General features: G+C 40.3%; 1 protein-coding gene across 6 annotated transcripts in view; it reads right to left on the bottom strand.

Moving 5' to 3' along the window:
* The window catches only part of PIP5K1B (phosphatidylinositol-4-phosphate 5-kinase type 1 beta), a 107688-nt gene that overhangs the window by 57787 nt on the left and 28883 nt on the right, over positions 1–21018 (bottom strand). For all 6 annotated transcript variants that reach the window (XM_062018706.1, XM_062018704.1, XM_062018705.1 and 3 more), the window contains one exon: positions 4879–5009. In XM_062018706.1, the coding sequence (XP_061874690.1) occupies positions 4879–5009 (131 nt within the window). The remainder of the gene's footprint in view (positions 1–4878; positions 5010–21018) is intronic.

Genomic DNA, 21018 nt, shown 5'->3' on the forward strand with positions numbered 1-21018 from the left:
TTTCTTATCTGTCTCGGGGAAACTGCCCAAGTAGAAACAAATACAGTGGTATACGTTCAACAACAACTAACTGTTATCATGAACTTTTGAGTACAATTTGCACCAAGTCTGCAAAACACTCTATGTCTTTAATTATAAAAACACTACTTAGCTCATCAGGTAACCTATGATACAAATTTGGTACAAAGGTATTTCCAAGGGCAAGTGCCAGTTTTCCTTAATTTTTTAAATCAGTCATCAAAAACATAGCAGAAAAAGGTACACTTCTGTTTTAGATGTAGGTCAAAGCATAGACTAGTTAAAATATGTCCAAGGTTTTACTTTTCTTAGTACTTTTGACTCCTTATTTTGGCTGTCACCTAAGTGCTATCATACTATAATATTAAGCTTTTAACATTAAACAGCAGAAAGCACTGACTAATCTTTCATTAGCATCATAAGAAAGCTACTTGTAATTGAATCACTTCATTGTACAGCGAAGTGAACTGCAGGGTGTACGCACATCAACAGACTCAGGAGTTAAATTAAAAACCATAGCAAGCATTCTCAACATCCAGGGTCCAGGACCTGAAAATAAAGCAAGTATTAGCAAGGGAAGCATGTAAGACTGATTGCTGCAAAAACACAAAACCCACAGCTGAGCTTAGCAGCAGCCTCCATTCAAAAAAAGACAAAAAGAGAGGGAGCCTGGAACACACTGTTTTGCTCCAAATGCTCTGCATTTCTGAAGGTGCATATGACTGACTAGCCAAAGCTAACTGTCAGAATGGAGCTGTTTCTCTCAGTTTGTCGAGCATCACCATATAAAATGTGACTACTTAGTACAAGTCTGCTGGAAGAGCTTAGCAAGCCATCCATATTACCAACTGACCGAAAGCTGCATGGTCCCAGCAACCAACTACCAGACTGAGTCATCACTGCCACACACAAGTAGGCTTCTTTGCTCAGCAACAAGTCATTCTAACCATGGCCACAGTACTTGAAGCCAGCTCCACACTTGAACCAAATGGCTGCCAAAACATTGCTGTAGCCACATTGCCCAAATGACTGATTTGAGACAAAATACATACCATGAAGGAATGAACGAGTTCCAACTAAGGAGATCAGGGGCACTGAGCATAATGCAGGAAGGGAAGAATGTGTCTCAACACAGCTGAGTCATAGGACAGAGCATAGAGAGCAAAGGCATTGAACCTTCCAGCCACTGCTCCAGCACTATTGGCACCAGGTAAGCAACCCTACTAGTGAATTGCCAAAGCTCTGATTAAAAGACAGAAGAGAGGTTACTCAGAGGAGTTCTCCCTGTGGTTTCACTCTATTTAGGGCACTGAACAAAGACTTCAGACACTGTATCTTCAGAATCAACTGGGTCACTGCAAACTGCATTTGTTTCTCAGTACAAGGAGCACATTTGCATAGTGCCATTTAAACTCAATCTGTACAGTAGTTCTCAATGAACTCCTTTATAGGAGCCCCTAATAATACCTCACTTAGCTCCTGAAAGCAACACATTATAAACTGCTGGGAAGCCTGAAGGGATGAAGGGGATGCCAAAATGTGAAGTAGAAACTGACAAAGGCACTTTTCCATCCCCTCCACCACTACAGAGTACAATTGAAAACAAACTCCTTTGCAATTCAAATACACACACTGTACAGAGATACCTGTACCTCACTTGAAGTCACATCCTGAAATAAATATCTAAATGAATCTGGGCTAAATTCTGACCAATTTAACCCAGTTAAGTAACACTGGACTAGGTGTGACCTGCAATCCATGGAGTTATTCATTATTTACATCAGTAGCTCCCATAATAAAGAGGGCAGTTATGTTCAGGTTCTGGCGTTGTTCTCCCTCCTCGAATCCTAAACACCACTGGATGCGTTTTCCTATGGTTACTCAGGTGGTGCTGAAGTTTACTTCAGAGGCTGAGAGATTTGCAGAAACTACTTATCTTCTGCAGCTGATAAAATTTATATATGACTGTTGATTGTGTTCCTTTAACAGTTAAAGGGCTCAGGTAACATTATTTTGCTCACTGGTCTGCAGGCTGCTGCTTCGGGTTAGCTCAGGTCTATTTGATCAAGTGCCAGCACAACAACACTCCTGTTGTCATCAAAGCAGCAGGTGTTCCTATCACTCTGCAAAACAGCTGCCTTCTCACCTCACTGTCAAACTCAGATGAGGTGAGGGAAAACACTGGAAGAAGGTGGAGCAGGGCAGCTTGCTGTGACCTGTCCACAGTGAAGGGGAAGTTCAGCTAATAGCCTGCCTGGAGCTGTGGCTGAATTATGCATACACGAAGCAAGTGGAAAAATGCTGTCCCTTGCTTGTAAAGTGCCTGCTTACAGAGCCATGCTTGTTGCACTGCAGGTTCTCCTCCACCCATGGACATTTGACAAAAAGCTTAATCTCAGCTTGCTCCCAGGTGTTTCCAGCTAGATGTCTGCTCACTGGACCTGCTGGTGGAAGTAATTTCAAGTAATTGTTTTCAATGTAATCTGAAGGGGTGGGGGGGTAGGGGGGAAGTAAAAAGGAATGACTTTTATCAATACTGCCTTCACATGTACGTACTGGCCCAGGAAAAAGTGAAGAGCACCTAAGGTCTACTTTGGGAATACAGTCTTACCTGGAAAGAATATGCAGCTGTAGCTTTTTACTTCCAACTACAGTAATGAAACAATCTATAGATATAACTCCGAAACAATCCACGTAAGGTCATCATGAAAAACTCAACATCCCAATGCCCTTAACTAACAATAAACAAGCCTGTATCATTTCACGCAATCTTAAAGTATCACAATTTGTGGAAACTAATACTATGTTGGATTGAAACCATTTTAGATCAATAAACATGAATACTACACAGAGATATAAGAAGAATTTATTATTTGACAATTCTGTGCATTAGTACAAAAAATGAAGCATCACGGTTTTAAGACATTGCTATGGATAAACAAGTTTTAGTTTCACAAATAATATTATCAGCACTTGCTCTTTATAGAGAGGCTCCTTCTTACAGTCAAGATGATTCATTATATTACACATTATTGCTTACTAAATTGTTATGCAAAATAAAAGTAATTTGTGCTGCTCTACCCATTACTTCCATTTGTCTAATTTTCCTCATATGATTCATTTATAGGAACCTGTCCAGAAAGGTGGTGCTAAAGCTTTTATAATGAATCCCATGTTAGTGCAAATGGGCTATTCCTTCTTTCTCTGTTTTCTTCTTAAGCCAGAAAAGATCTCTCATAGCTCTCCTTTAAAACCAACATAAAACAGGACAATGGCATTTTTGAACGTACATGTGTGCAAGTTGCACAGAAGACAAAACACAATGCTATGGGTTACAACCATTTTATTTTACTTGTTCCTTTAAAACTATGTTAAAAAATATAATTAGGAGTTTCTTTGATATGTAATAAAACAGTTCTAGCATGCACGTTCCATTTTATTTCCTTGAACAACAAAGTTGATATCACAGCCACAGAAACTACAGAAGCCTGCACTGCTGTCAGTCACACATTTCACAAATGTGACATTTTCACTCACTCTCACTCAATTTTTCAGGCCAATACAAATTTTGTTACATGATATGCAAGTCTCCTAGTTGCAATTTAGATTTTAAAAAAAACCCAAAATTTTGTTTTTTCAGTGTATGAAAACATATGCACATAGTTAACTTCTCTATATTTACCAAAACTGCGCACAAATCCTACAGATAACACCAGAATCAGGATGTGAATACTTTTGATGACTAGGAACTAAAGAATGTAATGTAAATGCTTCGTTTGATATAAGAAACAAATTTTCTTCTCCGTATAGGATCTTTCAATTCAGAGGAAAACAGAAGCTGAATCAAGCAAATTTCCACGAAGAGAGATCAACTTTAAAGAGCCTGCAATTACTTTGTATATTGTCAGTTTAACTTCATTGACATCACTATTTTTTAAAGACTGTAAATTATTAGAAATAATTGGTGAAGTAGCATTCAACCTTCACACATACAAGGCTTTGACAAATCTCATAGAAAGCATTCACAAATTGAGGGAATACTGCATGGACAGTATGTTCTCACAGAAATTATGAGCATTACTGGTACTTGTCATTTCTAAGAACCCAGACAATACTAAACAGAGCAAGTCATCCTGCTCCTGAAACATTTTCCTAAACCTTCTCTGTCCATTCATAGCACATATAACTTGAAAAAGTTACATGGCACTGGTCTTCAACTTCTAAAGTGCCAAACTGAGTATGACCTTAATTTCTGTCATCAGCGGAACTTCATGATTACAAATTCTATACCATCAGCATGGCAGCGATACAAGTTGAAGTGGCCATATGCCACACAATTAGTCAGCTGGTATGAGCAGGACCTCATCACAGGCTACACTCCAGGCTAAAATTTTACAGTGTAGTGTAAATTCTTATATTACTCTCCATATTGCAGGACTTGAATTTTCATAAATTTTGACAATATCTCAACAAAATGGCGTTATTCTCCACTTTTAGGAAATAAAATGAAATTTAACAAACCTATAAATGTTGGACACAACATTGAATTGCATGCAGATACACAAATCACTTCCGATTGTAATTAATAGCTCCTTTAACTGTCCTTTAGCTGTCACAATTACCATCTCTCACAAGAAGTGACAAGTATTGAGTCTTCAGTTGTGTGATGTTCCCAGTTTTCTCCCTATCTTCATTTTCAATGACAACATTGAAGACAGGACAATTTTTAAGTTCTCATACACTAAACTTATGCTAACTCCATTTCATTTGCCTTAGAAAACAAACCTTGTTTGAAATATCTAGTTACAGGTTCATTATTAAACTCTGTTAAAAAAAAAAATTGAACAGACTTGCCCTTACCTTGGTAGGAAGACGCTTTCCACTACGTAGAAGTCTTGCATAAGAACATCTCTGTCTGGTTTTGATGTCAGGTTTCCCACTGTGTATCCTATTCCCAGCTGGATAGCACCTTTAATAGCCGAAGATGCAGTCTGTGTGGAAAGTAAGAATTTACTTAAGCATAAGTTTGCTAAAAATAGATTTCTGATTGTTACCAGGAACGTTACATGCTTAAAGTCTTAATCATTTTTGTAACAACAACATATCATTTTTACCTTCTAGATCTCAGAGCAATCACTGCTTTTCAATCAGAAGATCTAAAATAAACACTATGTTGTACAAAAGATAAAAAAATAAGTTATCTGGTTGTACAGACAGAGACTTTTCAAATTGCCCAAATAACTCAGAAATTGGGCTTTCACTCATCATGGAATACCAGGTTGGGAGGGACCTCAGGGATCATCTGGTGCAAACATTTGGCAAAAGTATGGTTTAGACTAGATGGCCCTGCTGAATTTTAAAGTGTGTCCAATGCAGCAGAATCCATCACTTTCCTTAGGAGATTATTCCAATAGCCAATCATTCTCACTGTGAAAAATTTCCCTTTTCCAATTGGAATCTTCCCAGTAGTAACTTGAATTCACTACTTTTTGTCATGTAAAAAGAAGTCATTTCCATTTTTTTTTTAAGGCTACGCTTTAAATATTGTAATATGGTGGTAAGTTCTCCAAGCTTTCTTTTCTGAAGGCTGAATGTACTCAGTTCTCTCAGCCTTTCCTCATATGGTAGGGTTCCCGTCCTTTACTCATCTTTGTGACCTTTCTCTGGACCATCTCCTGCCTGTCCACATCTTTTTTGTACAGCAGGGATCACAACAAAACACAATACTCCAGATGTGGTGTGATAAGCACTCAGTAGAGTGGGATAACGACTTATCCTTGCTGGTGATGGTCTTCTTGATGCAGCCAAGCTTCCTGTTGGCTTTCTCTGCTGCAGAAGCACACTCACTGTTCATTCACATCAAGCTTGTTGTCCCACCAGGATCCCCATAACACTTTCCACAAAGCTCCTCCCAGCCAGGTAGATCCCACCCTGTGCCATACTCCTGGATTATGTTTTCCCAGGTGCAAGACCTTACATTTGTCTTTGCTGAACTTTGTTAGCCCACTTTTCCAGCCTACCCAGGTCTTCCTGCAAGGTGACTTTCCTTTCCAAAATGTCTATTTCTCCACTTAGCTTGGTATCATTGGCAAAATTCATGAGGGTGCACAGGATCCCATCATCCAGATCACTTAAGAAGATATTAAAAGCATTAGGAACAATGTTGATCCCTGGGTGACCCTACTTGTGACAGGTTACCAGTTTGAAAAGGAGTTATTTACCAGCACCCTCTGCATATGTCCGGTCAGCTGGTTCCCCAAGCACCTCACAGACCACTTGTCTAGATCATAGCATCGTTTTGTCTAGGAGGAGGCTGTGGGAAACCCTATCAGAATCCTTGGAGAAATCCAGGCAAACAATGTCCCCCACTCACTCCATATCAACTGGGTCAGTCACTTTGTCATAGAAGGCAATCAGGTCTGTCAAGCATAATTTGGCCTTGGTGAATCTGTGCTGGCTTTTACCAACACAACTTCATTTGACTTGAGAGTTCCTCAAGAGGATTTGTTCCATAACATTCCCAGGGGCTGAAGTAAGACTAACTTTCCTGGATCTTCTTTAAGCCCTTCTTGTAGATAGAGTCTTCTGGAATGCTACCTAATCTTCATGACTTTGCAAAGACTGTAGAGAGTGGCCTCACAACGACATCAGTCAGCTCTATTAACACTTTTGGGTGGATACTGTCAGGGCCCATCAATATGTGGTGGTCAGCTTCCTTTAATATTTCACATACCAACTCTTCATTTGCTAATGGTGGGTCTGTGTTTGCATCAACCTGGACTTTTGCCCCCAAGGCCTGGGACTCAGCAGTGCTGGTAAGGACAGAAATGAAGTAGGTGTCCAGAATATCTGAGAACTTCTGCCTTTTCAGTGCTGCTGGTGACTAATTCACCTCTCCCATTTAACAGCAGGTTCTCTTTCTGCTTGTTGTTTATGTACCTGATGAATCCTTTTTTGTAGTTTTTGATGTCTTTGGACAACTTCAATTTGAGCTCAGTATTTGCTTTTCTAAATGCATCTCTTCCATGCCAATGTCCCTGTATTCATCTGCTTTTCCACCTCTGGTATACTTCTCTTGGTTTTGAGCAGACTCAGAAGCTCACGGTTAAGAGTCATTTGCTCCCCTTGGCTTGAAAGTGGATGAAGTGGTTTTATGCTTCCAATAGAGCATTCTTGAAAAAATCCCAGCACTTACTAGCTCCTGTATCCTCCATGGAAGCTTCCCATGGAATCCCTCCCAAGTGAGCTCTGAAAAAGCTGAAGCTGGCTCTCCTAAAAGCCAAAACCTTTGTCTTAGTACTAACCTTCAGCATGCTCAGCTGGAACCCAGACTCCACAATATTGTGATCACTGCAGCCAAGTCTATCCTGAAGCAAGATATAACAAAGCAGGTTTTCTTGGCTTGTGAGTAACAAGTCCAGCAGTGCCTCATTCCTGGTTGGTACATCTAACATTTGTATGAGGAAGAAGTCCTCTATGCATTCCAGGAACTTGGTGAATGACATCTGAGCTGCTATCTTGTTCTTTCAACAAATATTCAGTTACTCCTAAGAATATCCAGTTAGTTACTCCTAAGAAGTTACTCCTTGCTTAAGTGATTCAAATATTGCTTGGTTGGCCTTATTGTCTTGGTCTGGAGGTAGGCAGCAGAAACCTACAGTAAGTGCCAATGAGAGCTGATCAATCTTCAAGCACCACTTCCTCCAAGCCCAGGATCAGTGTGTCCCAAAGTGCAAGAATGGAGGAAAAGGAGGTAGGAGGCCTCCATGGCTGAGCAAGGATCTGCTGGGACAACTCAGGCAGAAAGCAGCCAGGAAGAGGTGGAAAGAGGGGCTGGCTTCTTGAGAAGAGTATAGGAACATTGCCAGGGGATGCAGGGGTGCAACTAGGAAGGCTAGAGCCCTTCTAGAATTAAATTTAGCCAGGGATGTTAAGGACAGCAATAAGGCATTTTTCAAGTACATCAGCAGCAGAAGGATGGCCAGGGGTAATGCGGGCCCGTTGCTAAACACAGAGGGTGCCCTGGTGACCAAGGATGCAGAAAAGGCCAAACTACTGAATGCCTTCTTTGCTTCAGTCTTTACGGCCAAAGCTGACCCTTGGGAAGCCCAGTCCAGCAAAGCTAACAGGATGGCCAGGACAGCAGAAGACTTGCCTTGGGTGGAAGAGGTTAAAGGCTTCCTGGTCAAGCTCAAGGCTCATAAGTCAATGGGTCCTGATGGGATGCATCCAAGAGTGCTGAGGGAGCTGGCTGATGTGATTGCTAAGCCTCTCTCCATCATTTTTGAATAATCATGGAGGACAGGCGAGGTGCCTGAGGACCGAAGAAAGGTCAATGTCACACCAGTCTTCAAAAAGGGCAAGAAGGATGACCCAGGAGACTACGGGCTGGTCAGCCTCACCTCCATCCCTGGAAAAGTGATGGAACAACTCATCCTGAATGTTATCACTGAACATATGAAGGATAAAATGGTTATCAGGGGGAGTCAACGTGGCTTCATCAACGGGAAATCCTGTTTCAACAACCTGATAGCCTTCTACGAGTGCATAACCGGCTGGCTAGATGAGGGGGGAGCAGCCGATGTCATCTACCTTGACTTCAGCAAGGCATTTGACACTGTCCCCCATAAGAAAGCTCACTGTCTCCCTCATCAGAAAGCTCAAGCAGTGTGGCTTGGATGAGCGGATAGTGAGGTGGATCGAGAACTGGCTGAATGACAGAGCCCAGAGGGTGGTGATCAATGGCACAGAATCGAGTTGGAGGCCTGTGGTCAGTGGAGTTCCACAGGTGTCAGTTGTGGGGCCAATCTTGTTCAACATCTTCATCAATGACCTGGATGAGGGGACTGTGGGTACCCTCAGCCAGTTGGCTGATGACACCAAATTGGGAGGGCTGGTTGATTCCCCAGAAGGCTGTGCTGCCATTCAGCAGGATCTCAACTGGCTTGAGAGTTGGGCAGAGAGGAACCCCATGAGGTTCAGCAAGGACAAGTGCAGAGTCCTGCACCTGGGGAGGAACAACCCCATGCACCAGTACAGGCTGGGGATTGACCTGCTGAAGAGCAGCTCTGCAGAGAGATACCTGGGAGTCCTGATTGATAATAAGCTAAATATGAGTCAGCAATGTGCCCTTGTGGCCAAGAAGGCCAATGTTATTCTGGGATGCATCAAGAAGAGTGTGGCCAGCAGGTCAAGGGAGGTTCCTCTCCCTCTCTACTCTGCCCTGGTGAGGCCTCATCTTGAGTCCTGTGTCCAGTTCTGGGCTCCTCCGCTCAAGAGGGACAGGGAAGTGCTGGAGAGAGTCCAGCGCAGGGCCACCAAGATGATCAGGAGAATGAAACATCTTTCATATGAGGAAAGGCTGTGGGAACTGGGGCTGTTTAGTCTGGAGAGGAGGAGATTGAGGGGAGATCTTATTAACATTTAAATATATATAAAGGGTTGGTGTCACGAGGTTGGGACATTCTTTTTTTCTATAGTATCTAGCAACAGGACAAGGGGTAATGGGATGAAGCTGGAACACAAAAAGTTCCACTTAAATATAAGAAAAAATTATTTCACTGTGAGGGTGACAGAGCAGTGGCACAGGCTGCCCAGAGGGGTTGTGGAGTCTTCTTCCTTGGAGGTCTTCAAGACCTGCCTGGACATGTTCACATGCAACCTGATCTAGGTGAACCTGCTTCTGCAGGGGGGTTGGACAAGATGATCTCTAAAGGTCCCTTCCAACCCCCACCATTCTATGATTCTATGATCTCCCTTAGAGACAACCCCTCTTAAAATAGATGTATTTAATACGGCTTTTACAATTGCTGTAGTTGACTTCTATGCATTTAAAGCTCTCTTTAACATGAGTGTGACTCCACCTCCTCTTCTTCCCTGCCTGTCTTTACAAAAACAGGCTACAGCCATCCATCATAATCCTCTTAAGACACTTTCATGATATTCAAACTGCTTCAGGAGTTTGAAACAGACTGCAATATTTTCTGGGAAAAATAGTCAAATTCCAGGTGATTGTACATGCATGCCAAAGCATCACAATGCAGGCTAATGGTTTAAATTCAGATTCTGGATAAAAAAGTATTTATTAAGTTCCACTTAACAGTCATTGAAAGAAGTGCATTAACTGGGGTGAATCGAGAGAGAGAAAGAGATGAAAGAAGAAAAATCTCAATATAAAAATCTACACATATAATGTGAAGTGACTTAAATTCAATGAACAGGGCTTGCAGGTGAGAGACGTGTTCAAAAGGACAGTGCCAAGCTGTGATACTGTAGACTGGTAAGTTAGGACCATCTCTGAAACCTCTTGTGCTGATTACAGAATCCTGATGGATGGATTAAAAAAATGGCAGAACTGAGTCAAAATAAGAAATCAGTCAAGCAAAGAATTCTTAAGAAAAGATGCAAGGAGTGAATAAAGGAAACCAGTGGGAAGGGAAAGAATGCTATCGGAAAAGGACTGTCTCCCTTGGCATAGTGTATTTTCATTGGTTTGAAGATACTATTTTGGTGCCTGTTTTCAGGTTTTATCTCCCACCCATCAAACAAGCAAGAGACTGTATCAGTGGAAGCAAAGAACATCAGAAGTTTCATGGTCAGAATTATTTCGGTACTTGAACAAATCCATTTCAGGAGTTGAAATTATATAAGAAAGGGTAAAAGTACACAAAACTGCTCTTGTTAGACGTTCTCAGAACAGCATATGCTAGTGACTGCTTATTTTTAGAAAAGAGAGAGATACGTAGCTCCTAAATAATTAAGACTGCACACCAAGCAGAACTTGCACTTGCGTAATAGTTTAGAACAGGCAATTTGGTGAACTACCATTCTTAGACTTCTACTTTTACTATTACAAAGATTTGGCTTTGCGTCATAAGAAGATTCACATTTTTCTTTCCTTGAAAGGCCTCTATTCAAGAACGATTAATTCCCAACAAAAGCAGTAATTATGTAACTTTGATCAAATCAATACACATAAAAATGGAGTTTCTACTTCATGGCTAGATGCCTATTTTATCCACTTGTACAGTGAGGGACTATGTTTAAAAGAGCAGCAGACAGCATGGTACTATATTTTCTTAATAAGCATGGAGAAGCCATAGGGAAGGAAAAAAAGAAAACCCAAAACCCTAAACCCAACAACCAAATCTCAAAAGCAAAGAAAAAGACAAAATAAACAAGGCAGATAACCTGGCAATGTGATTTTAAGAAGAGAACTCTGGATCACCTTTCAAGATCAAAAGAAGACCTCTGGAGGGCAGAATGTAAGGTCACCCATTAGTACAGTGCACACCTTACCTACCCTACGTTCTTGTTGATTTCCACTATTAGGAGTGTCACTAGTAAACAGCAATCATTTCTGCAGCATCATAGCAATGGGTTTAACAGAAATTCTCACGTTATGAAATAATTCAAGGTACTTTAACAACTATTATAAAACAAGTTGATAGTAGTTATAGCATGCTGAAGCAATTGGTGGCCTGAAGTCAATTGTTTGTGAGTCACTGTTAACTCCAGAAAAGTCTGTTCATCCAAAATCTCCATGGGAAATGGCAAGTTTTTGTTTTAAAAAGCCTTCAATGAAAATAAAACAAACCTTATAAGTTGTCTCAACACAAACACTTGGTTGGAAAACCACAAAAATGTTGCCACTTTCAGATAAACTACCTCCTAACTGGTTCTTATATTGTGGATCATCACATGTCAGACCAGGATCAGTCCTTCTTTGCAACACATAACAGCATAAACTTGAATAGGTGTTGAAGAAGACAGATATGCTCTCTCCACTTCAGCCCTCAAAATATATGCATTGGTACTCTCCCACTATGCCAGTAACACTTCGTGTCTAGCCAAGCAGATAAAAAGAGCTGATACAAGTTTTCAGCAGGATCAGCTCCCTGATTCACGTGGACACTTCATCAGACAACCAGATGAATATAAAGAAGAAAAAAAAAAAAACCAACCACATCCTCACAAGAAATTGGACAGGGTTTATACTTGTCTTCTACTAGATGCAGGAGGACAACTGGAGTCTTGAACTAGCAAAAAGCCTACCTCCTGAAGATACTTCAATGGATAAGGAACCTTGCTAACTCAGTGCTTCGTTCCAATTGGCCAGCACCATCTTGTCTTAGTAGTTGGATCCCTGGACCTCTCTCCAATCCACAATCAGAACAAGGTCAATTTCTCCTCACTTGAGTTTGGGTGCAAGTCTTGCTTTTCTCTCCTTTTGTGGAAAATCTCAAGTTCAACTGTATCTTATGCAGATACTGAGATGGAAAGTATGTTTAAATATAATGCAAATTATAATTCCTGCAGCCATGCAAACTAAGAAACTGCCCACTCCATGTACTATTGCCACAGTATTTCACAGTACTTCAAAGCAGGCAGGGATATTCCTCTTCCACCTACCACCAACTGCCTGTTAAATGGGCACAGATCCACAAAGAGAAAAGAGCTCCATTTCAGGAAGAGATGTACTGGGGACAAACTGCTCCAGGAGAAGTCCCACAATTTCTGAAACACAAAACCTCTCTGCAGTTTTACCTCTGCATATAGAAGCCTAAGTTGTCTTTATTCTGATGAAATGCACCTTAGCCCTCTTTTTGTCAAAAGTAACTATATTTTCTCTATTTTTGTCGTAAGGCATTGCTAAAAGGCCTGTAGAAATGGAAAAACATACGCAGAATCAAAAAGCGTAACAACAGGTTACAGGATGAAAGCAGAATATAATACAGAACACAGATGGGTATATATGGAATATCTGCATCACTGACATATTCAAGCATCAGACAGGCTGCCTCATGAATTATTGTTCTCAACAGATGGGTCTCTCACTTGCTCTACACTACTCCAAGCTGAAATCCTTTTTCAAAGCAGTAAAATAAATGAGAACTTTCAAATCAGGTATTAAGTTTATGCATGATCCCACAAATGTACTAAGTAGGATTTTAACATTGCTTGTGCTACAGATAATCACTTTCAGTCCAGTTCTGTGAAATTTAAATTTGTTATGTTTGTAAAATAAAAGCGTTAATCAAACACACAAAACATGCATAATGGCAGATTATATTCCAGTAATGAAAAAATCATCCCAACTGAAACTATTTAACAACAGTGCAAGTTAGGGACAAGGCTATTGGAAGAACTGGAAAAGTCTGTCCTTTAAAAAAAAAAAAAACCCTAAAAAAATCCAATAATGCCAAAAACACAGCCAGTACAGTTTAGGAAACATTACTCAGTACTTATTTCCAATAGAACACGAATGAAAGTTGTAAATGGCTAGCAAACCTAATTAACCACTGATCTGATGGTAAAGGATTAGTGCCGAGTATACAGTCCACAAAGACTTTTAGATGTGGTAAAAAACTTCTTTAAAGGAATAAACCTTTCTTGTATTTTCTCCTTATCTGTATAGGACTATTAATGACAGAAAACAAATAATTTCTCAAATAATGAGTAAAGAGAAACTGAGTAGGATGCAGGCTTCATTTAATTTACAATACCTTCCCCTCTACTCTCATTCACAAAGTTATTTTCCCATTCTTCTAACTCTCAGTTGTTCTTTGCTAGCTCTTTATGCATTAGCCACAAACAGCTTGTGAAAAACATAGCTCTAACAATCTTGTTTTCTTTAAATCTAGACATCACAGAGATATCCTTCAGGACTTTGTCCTTGTTTATCTGTTTTCCTGTTTTATAACTCATTTTATTGCAGCTGAAGTTTGGCCTATGAACTTTCTGGTGCAAAGATGGTGATACACCTGCCTTTTGCAGGTGCCATAAAGCAATGGGAAAAAAAAAAGAACTCTGCCTCACTAACTCCACTACATTATAACTCCAGAAGACAAGATGATGGTTGCATTCTTCCATCCTCTGTACTACTGTCATTCATACAGGTTTTAAAGTGTGCCTAATGAAGTAGTAGAGATACTTAGTTATCACAGTTCTGTGTAAGGGACACTGAGAAAAAGGCAACTGAACAGAAGTCACTAACACTGCTTGGCATCCATGCTTCCTCCAACACAGATGCCATTAAATTACTTTCTTTCAGACCCTGCATGTGGAGAAGTCTGCTCTCAGCTCCCTCACTCTGCTGTGTTATGAGACTTCATGAACTGGACTGGTGTAGAATAGCTGCCTTCCTTCAGGCAGTATTTGCAGTGAATTTAAAAAAAAAAAAAAAAATAAAAGAAAAAAAAAAAGAAGCAAACCCACAGGGTCTTGCTTGTTCAAAATTATTCAACCCACATGAGTTAGGCCAGATGCACGCTATCACTCTCATGTAAATATAGTTTTTCAGGCTCCCGAAAAGATACTAAGCATCCGTAAGTTGTGCAAACATTTAAGCCAAACCACCTGAGAACAGTGTCTGTTGAAAACAGTAGGTCTTTTTAAAGCAACATTTAAAAAGAGTTCTCTTTCAACATTAGAAAGTTTAAATGAAATTCAAGATGTATGTGTAGTTATTGCGTATCTCATTGCTTCTATACCAGAGCTCTTTCATTGTGGAGTACATGCCCAGCTTGCAGTGCCATTGAAACACTTGCAACTGCTTCTGCTAAAGCTTCTGGGAGTGGCTGCCCCTTCTCAGCACATTCTCTGCAGCTGCCGGAGAGCTATTTGAGTTATCAACTTCCCTTTACACTAAATCATAGACAGGGACAGTTACTCAAAAAGCCCACTGATTGAACTAGTTTTACTGTTTTCTCTACAACCTGGAACCATGAGTTACTACAGTCACTGCACTCCTTCAATCTTCCTTCAGTTCACACAGTTTCTCTCTCCATCAAATATCTTCCTAGCTACTGAAAGGCACCCTTCATGAAGCTAGCCCTCTGCCCATCGACCTCACCTCTGGATCTTGCTGCTGTGGGTGGAGTCTGGGGGGGTGAATGGCTATTTACTAAGTTGTTTTTTTCTCACAGAACAAAAATCACCTTAGTGCCACTAGTCCACTTTGCAAGCAGCAACTTTGACCTCCAGACTCTACCCAGTGGTTTTCTTATAATAGGCAATCTATAACTCTAAGTAACCCGAAAGATACGCAGGTACTTCTTTAGTTGCGGATGTAGTTAGCAATGGTCACAGAATCATAGAATGGTAGGGCTGGAAGGGATCTTTAGAGATCATCTAGTCCTACCTCTCTGCTAAAGCAGGTCCATCTAGATCAGGTTGCACAGGAACGTGTCCAGGCAGGTCTTGAAGACCTCTAAATAAGGAGACTCCACACCTTCTCTGGGCAGCCTGTGCCACTGCTCCGTCACCCTCACAGTGAAATAGTTTTTTCTTATATTTAAGTGGAACTTTTTGTGTTCCAGCTTCATCCCATTACCCCTTGTCCTGTTGCTAGCTACTATTCTTGTAGTTCTTTGAATAATTTTAACAACTGTCAGGATACTCTCTCAGGAAATGGTGAAGACATTCACACATTAGACCCTCCCAGCTTAACTGCTATAAGAACAATTTTCTGACCCAAGCTGAATCTGATCTCTCTTCTTTTTCTAAAACTGTATTCAGGTGATTCCATGGCTTTCATTCATTTTTTTTTTTTTTCATTTCAAAACATTTATGCTGAAGTTTCAGGAGTAGCCATGAATTCAAGTGTTTTGGCTCTTCTTTCTGCCTCTCTGAGAAGCTAAATTTGAAACCTTAAGTTTGGTAGTAGCCACTGCTCTGGACAAAGCCATTAAAGACAGTCATTTCAGTATCTTTGCTGATGTACAAAGTGCTCAAATGTCTGTCACTGAAAACATAGGACCAAGTGCAGTAAAAACTCCACTAGTGAACTTTCTGCAAGAGTAAGTACGCTACTTGCAGATACCAGTTGCAGGGCATAAGCGAGTGCCAAAAATGATGCAGAAGTGCTGTTAGTACATGTTCGCAAGCTCTAACAGGTGGCTATCTTTCTTTATTCAGATAAATTTCCTTTGCTCCTGGGCAAAATTACTCACACGATATGCAGTTTTGAACACATTAAGTGCTTGTAATACACTAAGCATAAAAGCTGCAAGATATGCAATAACAAGAAACAAGATTTAATCGTGTACAGGTGTGGCAGCCTTCAGATTATAAATTGAAATTTTGGTAATCTAGTAGCAAGTTTCCACAAGTGCACTATATATATCCACTTTGTTTTCCTCTACATACTTATTGTGCCTTGACACACCTGTCTGTGCACCAGTCTTGCCACTGTCCTGATATTAAGCATCAGGATGCTCATTATATCTGTTTTGTCAGGTAGCAGATGTAGACACTGTGTGATTGATGACATTGCAATTCAAAACCTGCATGTATGTCAGTAGCTGCTCAAAACAGTCTGCAAAATATCAGGGGGAAATGAAAAGTAGTGCCTAATGCATACTTTAGGTTTCAGTGACTTTGATGGGTACCAAGAGAAGCTATAGTCTGCATTATATAGCAGATTATGTATGTGTATGGATAAATGTATCTCCATAGCCAGGCTCCCTTGCTACTTCGCTTAGGATCTTCAAGCACAATGAGGAGCAAATAACCACAGCCTCCTTTGCTGACCCTCTATCTTTCTCTCTTTCTTAAAGAAAAAAAACCCTAACAACAACAACAACAACAACAAAAAATTAAAAAGCATATCCAAAAAGCAACCAAAAAACACCACTCTCAAAAAGATGGTCACTTTTTGCATAATTTAAGATTTCTTTGCTCTCAAAGTTATTTGAATCCTCTAAATGCTGCATTCAACACGTCTGTGAAGTTTCTGACTCATTAAGTAAGCTTTTATTAGAGTGACTGAAATTTTTAGATGATACTCAAACTGTAAACTTAGCAACTTCCTGAAATTTACAGATCAAGAAAAAACCCAGGACTTTCAGAGATAGCAATGCTTGTAGGAATTAACTGCAGCTGAACAGCCAATAGACCCACCTTAAATCACAGAGTTTTAACAGGAGGATACACAAGGGATGGTTGTCTTCAAAAATAAAAAAAAGGAAAAAGAAAAAAAAAGAAAACAAAACCCCAGAAAGCTGTCTTCAATCATCTCTGACAGACTTTGACTAAATAGTATTAGACAATTAAAAGCCAGAAACGGGCACTTAATTCAGATTGCAATGTCAGAAAAAAAAAAGGCTAAAGATATCTTAAAAAAAAAAGAGCTGAATGAAAAAGCATGACTCATAACAGAAACCATGCCACTGAATTGGTCTACTTATGCATTTCAGAGTTTGAAAGAATGTTGTAGCAATGCTTATGCAAGGCCTCAAAGAAGGTTTTAGTAATGCAAGACATTTTCTTGGAGCTCCAAAGTGTTTACATTCATGCGTCTGGCAAGGCAGATTTTCTTCCACCAGGCAAGTGGGCCAAAACTTGAGTACTCTAGGAAATTGAAGAAGTGTAGGTTTAATTAGTTCAGATAAAATCTACCTCTAATTTAGCTGCACTGGACGAAATAACAAAGAAAATGCTGGAAGAATCTCAAGTCTCAGAAGTGTAACCAATAGGCCTACAGACTACTTACTATTCTGGAAAGCTTTATCCTGGATGAAGTCAGAGATGCTCTCCTGAAGCAAGTTTTTTTTTTACCGGACTGAGGTGAATTTTAAAAATAAAATCAGTCATTATTACAGATGTTTATGACACATGGATAGCTCTTATAACTAATCCACATAGATTCAGGATACGTTTGGAACATATTGCTACAGTACAAAGATACTAGAGGTCAGAAATAAACATTTCCATTATAAACCAAAATTAATTTTTCCCACAGGATGAAGAGGGAAGTAAGCCTTTTGCAAACTCTTCCAAGGACAAACTATGCTACAGTCAAAATATGCAGGTCAAAATACGCTGATGCATAGATACAGAGAAAGGACAAGTACATTTTGAGGATTGCCCATTTTCACTTGTGAATGACTCAGCTGCTTTTTCTTAGCATAGAGCTACAAATTAATATATCACAGTTAACTAGTCCTCAGAGATGAGCTGTACTACATGAGAATATCAGTCTTGGCAATGCACATCTGATGGCATGAATAGCATGCAAAAGGTAGAATTACAGAATAAAGAGGGAATCACAGAAGAGGGAGCGGATTAAGAAGTCTTTAGTTCTCACTCATTCTTTATCTGCTGCAGCAACCGAGCTGCATATCACTAGGTGCAACTGCAGCTGTATGTCCTTTCCACATAGTCAGTTCAGTCCAACTGGTACTCAAAGCAGTATCTATATCACCTGCTCTGGAGTCTTCAGAAGGGGGAATGAACTACAAGGAAAAGAATGTGAAGGTTTTCTACACGCCCGAGATGAAAATTGTTTCTCTTCAAACAGACATTAGAAATAACTTGTTTCCCAAGAGAAATGGGTTTTAGTAAGCCATCATTCATCTCTGCATCAATGGGAAAGACTATTGGCTAAGGTAGGCAGTTTCATTTACACCAGATAAAAAAGCCAAGACAAAAATATTGTTTACACTTGCATAAACCAGATTGATTTAAAAAAAATAGTATTTGCAATTATTTTCTATAATTTTCCCTGAGGTTTCACCCATAAGATAAGTTTAAGTTACCAGTAAGAGATATTTATATTTTCAGATCAATAAAGGATATTTATATTTCCAGCTCAAGCTAAAACATTGCTTAATATATATTGATTACTTAGGCTTAATTCTCATTGGATCTGGAACAAGGAAAATACCTCTGAAGCAAAGACATTTATTTAACTTTCTCTTCTGGGTCTTTGGATTTTACGTCACAGAGCAGACATTTTCCAAGCATTGCTTTTCCTGGTTTTATGCAATTTATACATAAAGCTACACAGATGTAATCTCTGCATAGTATTGTAAAAGATGAATGGACACAAGATATAATTAAGAAAAAAGCAAAATTATATAATAAAAGGCTATTCTGCTTCTTAGATCAGATTGAGAATTGATTGCCCTCACCTTTCACTCCATGCAGGGAAAATGTAACCTTTCAGTAGGGCAATATCAGTGCCATCCCTTATGCCCTGAGAGACAATTTTATTTTGGGCATTATGGACACTCCAGCGTGCACCCGAGTATCAAACTTTCTGCCACAAAGTGACTGCAGATCTTGAATCAGCAAGCCTCTTTGCAATTGCTGGAAAAGGACAGAGGTGCATGGGCATTTTCTTCTGTGAGAAGATAAAAGAGTCCAAGGAGTACTTTAAAGTTAAAACCAAACCACACAGCTCCTAACAGAGGTGCTACTAAGTTCTCATGTGGAACTGGCAGGTCTCACAACAGGAGATGATAGCAGGATGATATTAAGTCTCCCTTCACTATCTCTCTGCTTCACAAGGGTGACCTTTTACCTGGGGTGGGGTTGAGACTGAAACCATTACCACATTTCAGGTTGATTATCTCCCAGAAGAATCACCAGAAATTGAATTATTGACATAAAACAGGCCAGTCAGCCTCACCTCCATCCCTGAAAAGGTGATGAAACAACTCACTCTCAAAGTTGTCAATAAATATATGAAGGAAAAGATGGTCATGGCGGTAGTCAACATAGATTCACCAAGCGGAAATCCTGTTTGACCAACCTCATAGCCTTTTATGAGTGCATAATCAGCTGGCTAGATGAGGGGAGAGCAGTGGATGTCATCTGCCTTGACTTCAGCTAGGCTTTTGAAACTGTTTCCCATAACATCCTCATCAGAAAGCTCAGGCAGTGTGGCTTGGATGAGTGGATAGTGAGGTGGATCGAGAACTGGCTGAATGACAGAGCCCAGAGGGTGGTGATCAATGGCACAAAATTGAGTTGGAGGCCTGTGGTCAGTGGAGTTCCACAGGGATGGGTTCTGGCGCCAGTCTTGTTCAACATCTTCATCAATGACCTGGATGAGGGGACTGTGGGTACCCTCAGCCAGTTGGCTGATGACACCAAATTGGGAGGACTGGCTGATTACCCAGAAGGCTGTGCTGCCATTCAGCAGGATCTCGACCAGCTTGAGAGTTGGGCAGAGAGGAACCCCATGAGGTTCAACAAGGACAAGTGCAAAGTTTGCACCTGGAAGGAACAACCCCATGCACCAGTACAGGCTGGGAATTGACCTGCTGGAGAGTAGCTCTGCAGAGAGAGAGAGATCTGGGAGTGCTGGTTGACAATAAACTAACCATGAGTCAGTAATGTGCCCTCGTGGCCAAGAAGGCCAATGGCATCCTGGAGAAGAGTGTGGCCAGCAGGTTCTGCTCCCCTTCTACTCTGCCTGGTGAGGCCTCATCTTGAGTCCTCTGTCCAGTTCTGGGCTCCTCAGCTCAAGAGGGACAGAGAACTTCTGGAGAGAGTCCAACACAGGGCCACCAAGAAGACTGAACATCTTCCATATGAGGAAAGGCTGTGGGAACTGGGACTGCTTAGTCTAGGGAAGAAGAAACTGAGGTCGGGATCTCATTAACATTTACAAGTATGTAAATGGTGGATGTCAGCAGCTTGGGACATCCTTTTTTCAATTGTATCTAGTGAAAGGACAAGAGTTAATGGGATGAAGCTGGAACACAAAAAGTTCCACTTAAACATAAGGAAAAACTACTGTGAGGGTGAGGGAGCCCTGGCACAGGCTGCTCAGGGAGGGTATGGAGTCTCCTTATTTGCAGAACTGAATTGAACATGTCTTCCTTTTTCCTATTAAATGTCATGAACAATTTAGACTTCAATATTCTGAAGTCCCAGGCTGGGAGATTGAACATAAACTACATTTTAAAATAAAAATGTTTTCTTCACTATTATTTCCTTTAATTTATGAGAAAATAATCTTGAATGAAAAGGTCAGCTTAGCATTCAATGCAGCTGCCAACAAAAGACCTGCTTATTATTGACTCCATCCATCAGTGCAGTAGGCAACACTTGGAAATGAAAAACCCAAACTCAAGACACTGATGTGTAGGAGCATATGGATCTCTGCTACATTACAGAAATTAAGGAAAAAAACACAACTACTTTGAGATGGTCTGTCAAAAGAAACAAAAAATCCACCATATAACAATTTGGTTGTTTAAATATGTA

Source organism: Colius striatus, chromosome Z (assembly GCF_028858725.1).
Source record: "Colius striatus isolate bColStr4 chromosome Z, bColStr4.1.hap1, whole genome shotgun sequence".
NCBI classification, from domain to species: Eukaryota; Metazoa; Chordata; class Aves; order Coliiformes; family Coliidae; genus Colius; species Colius striatus.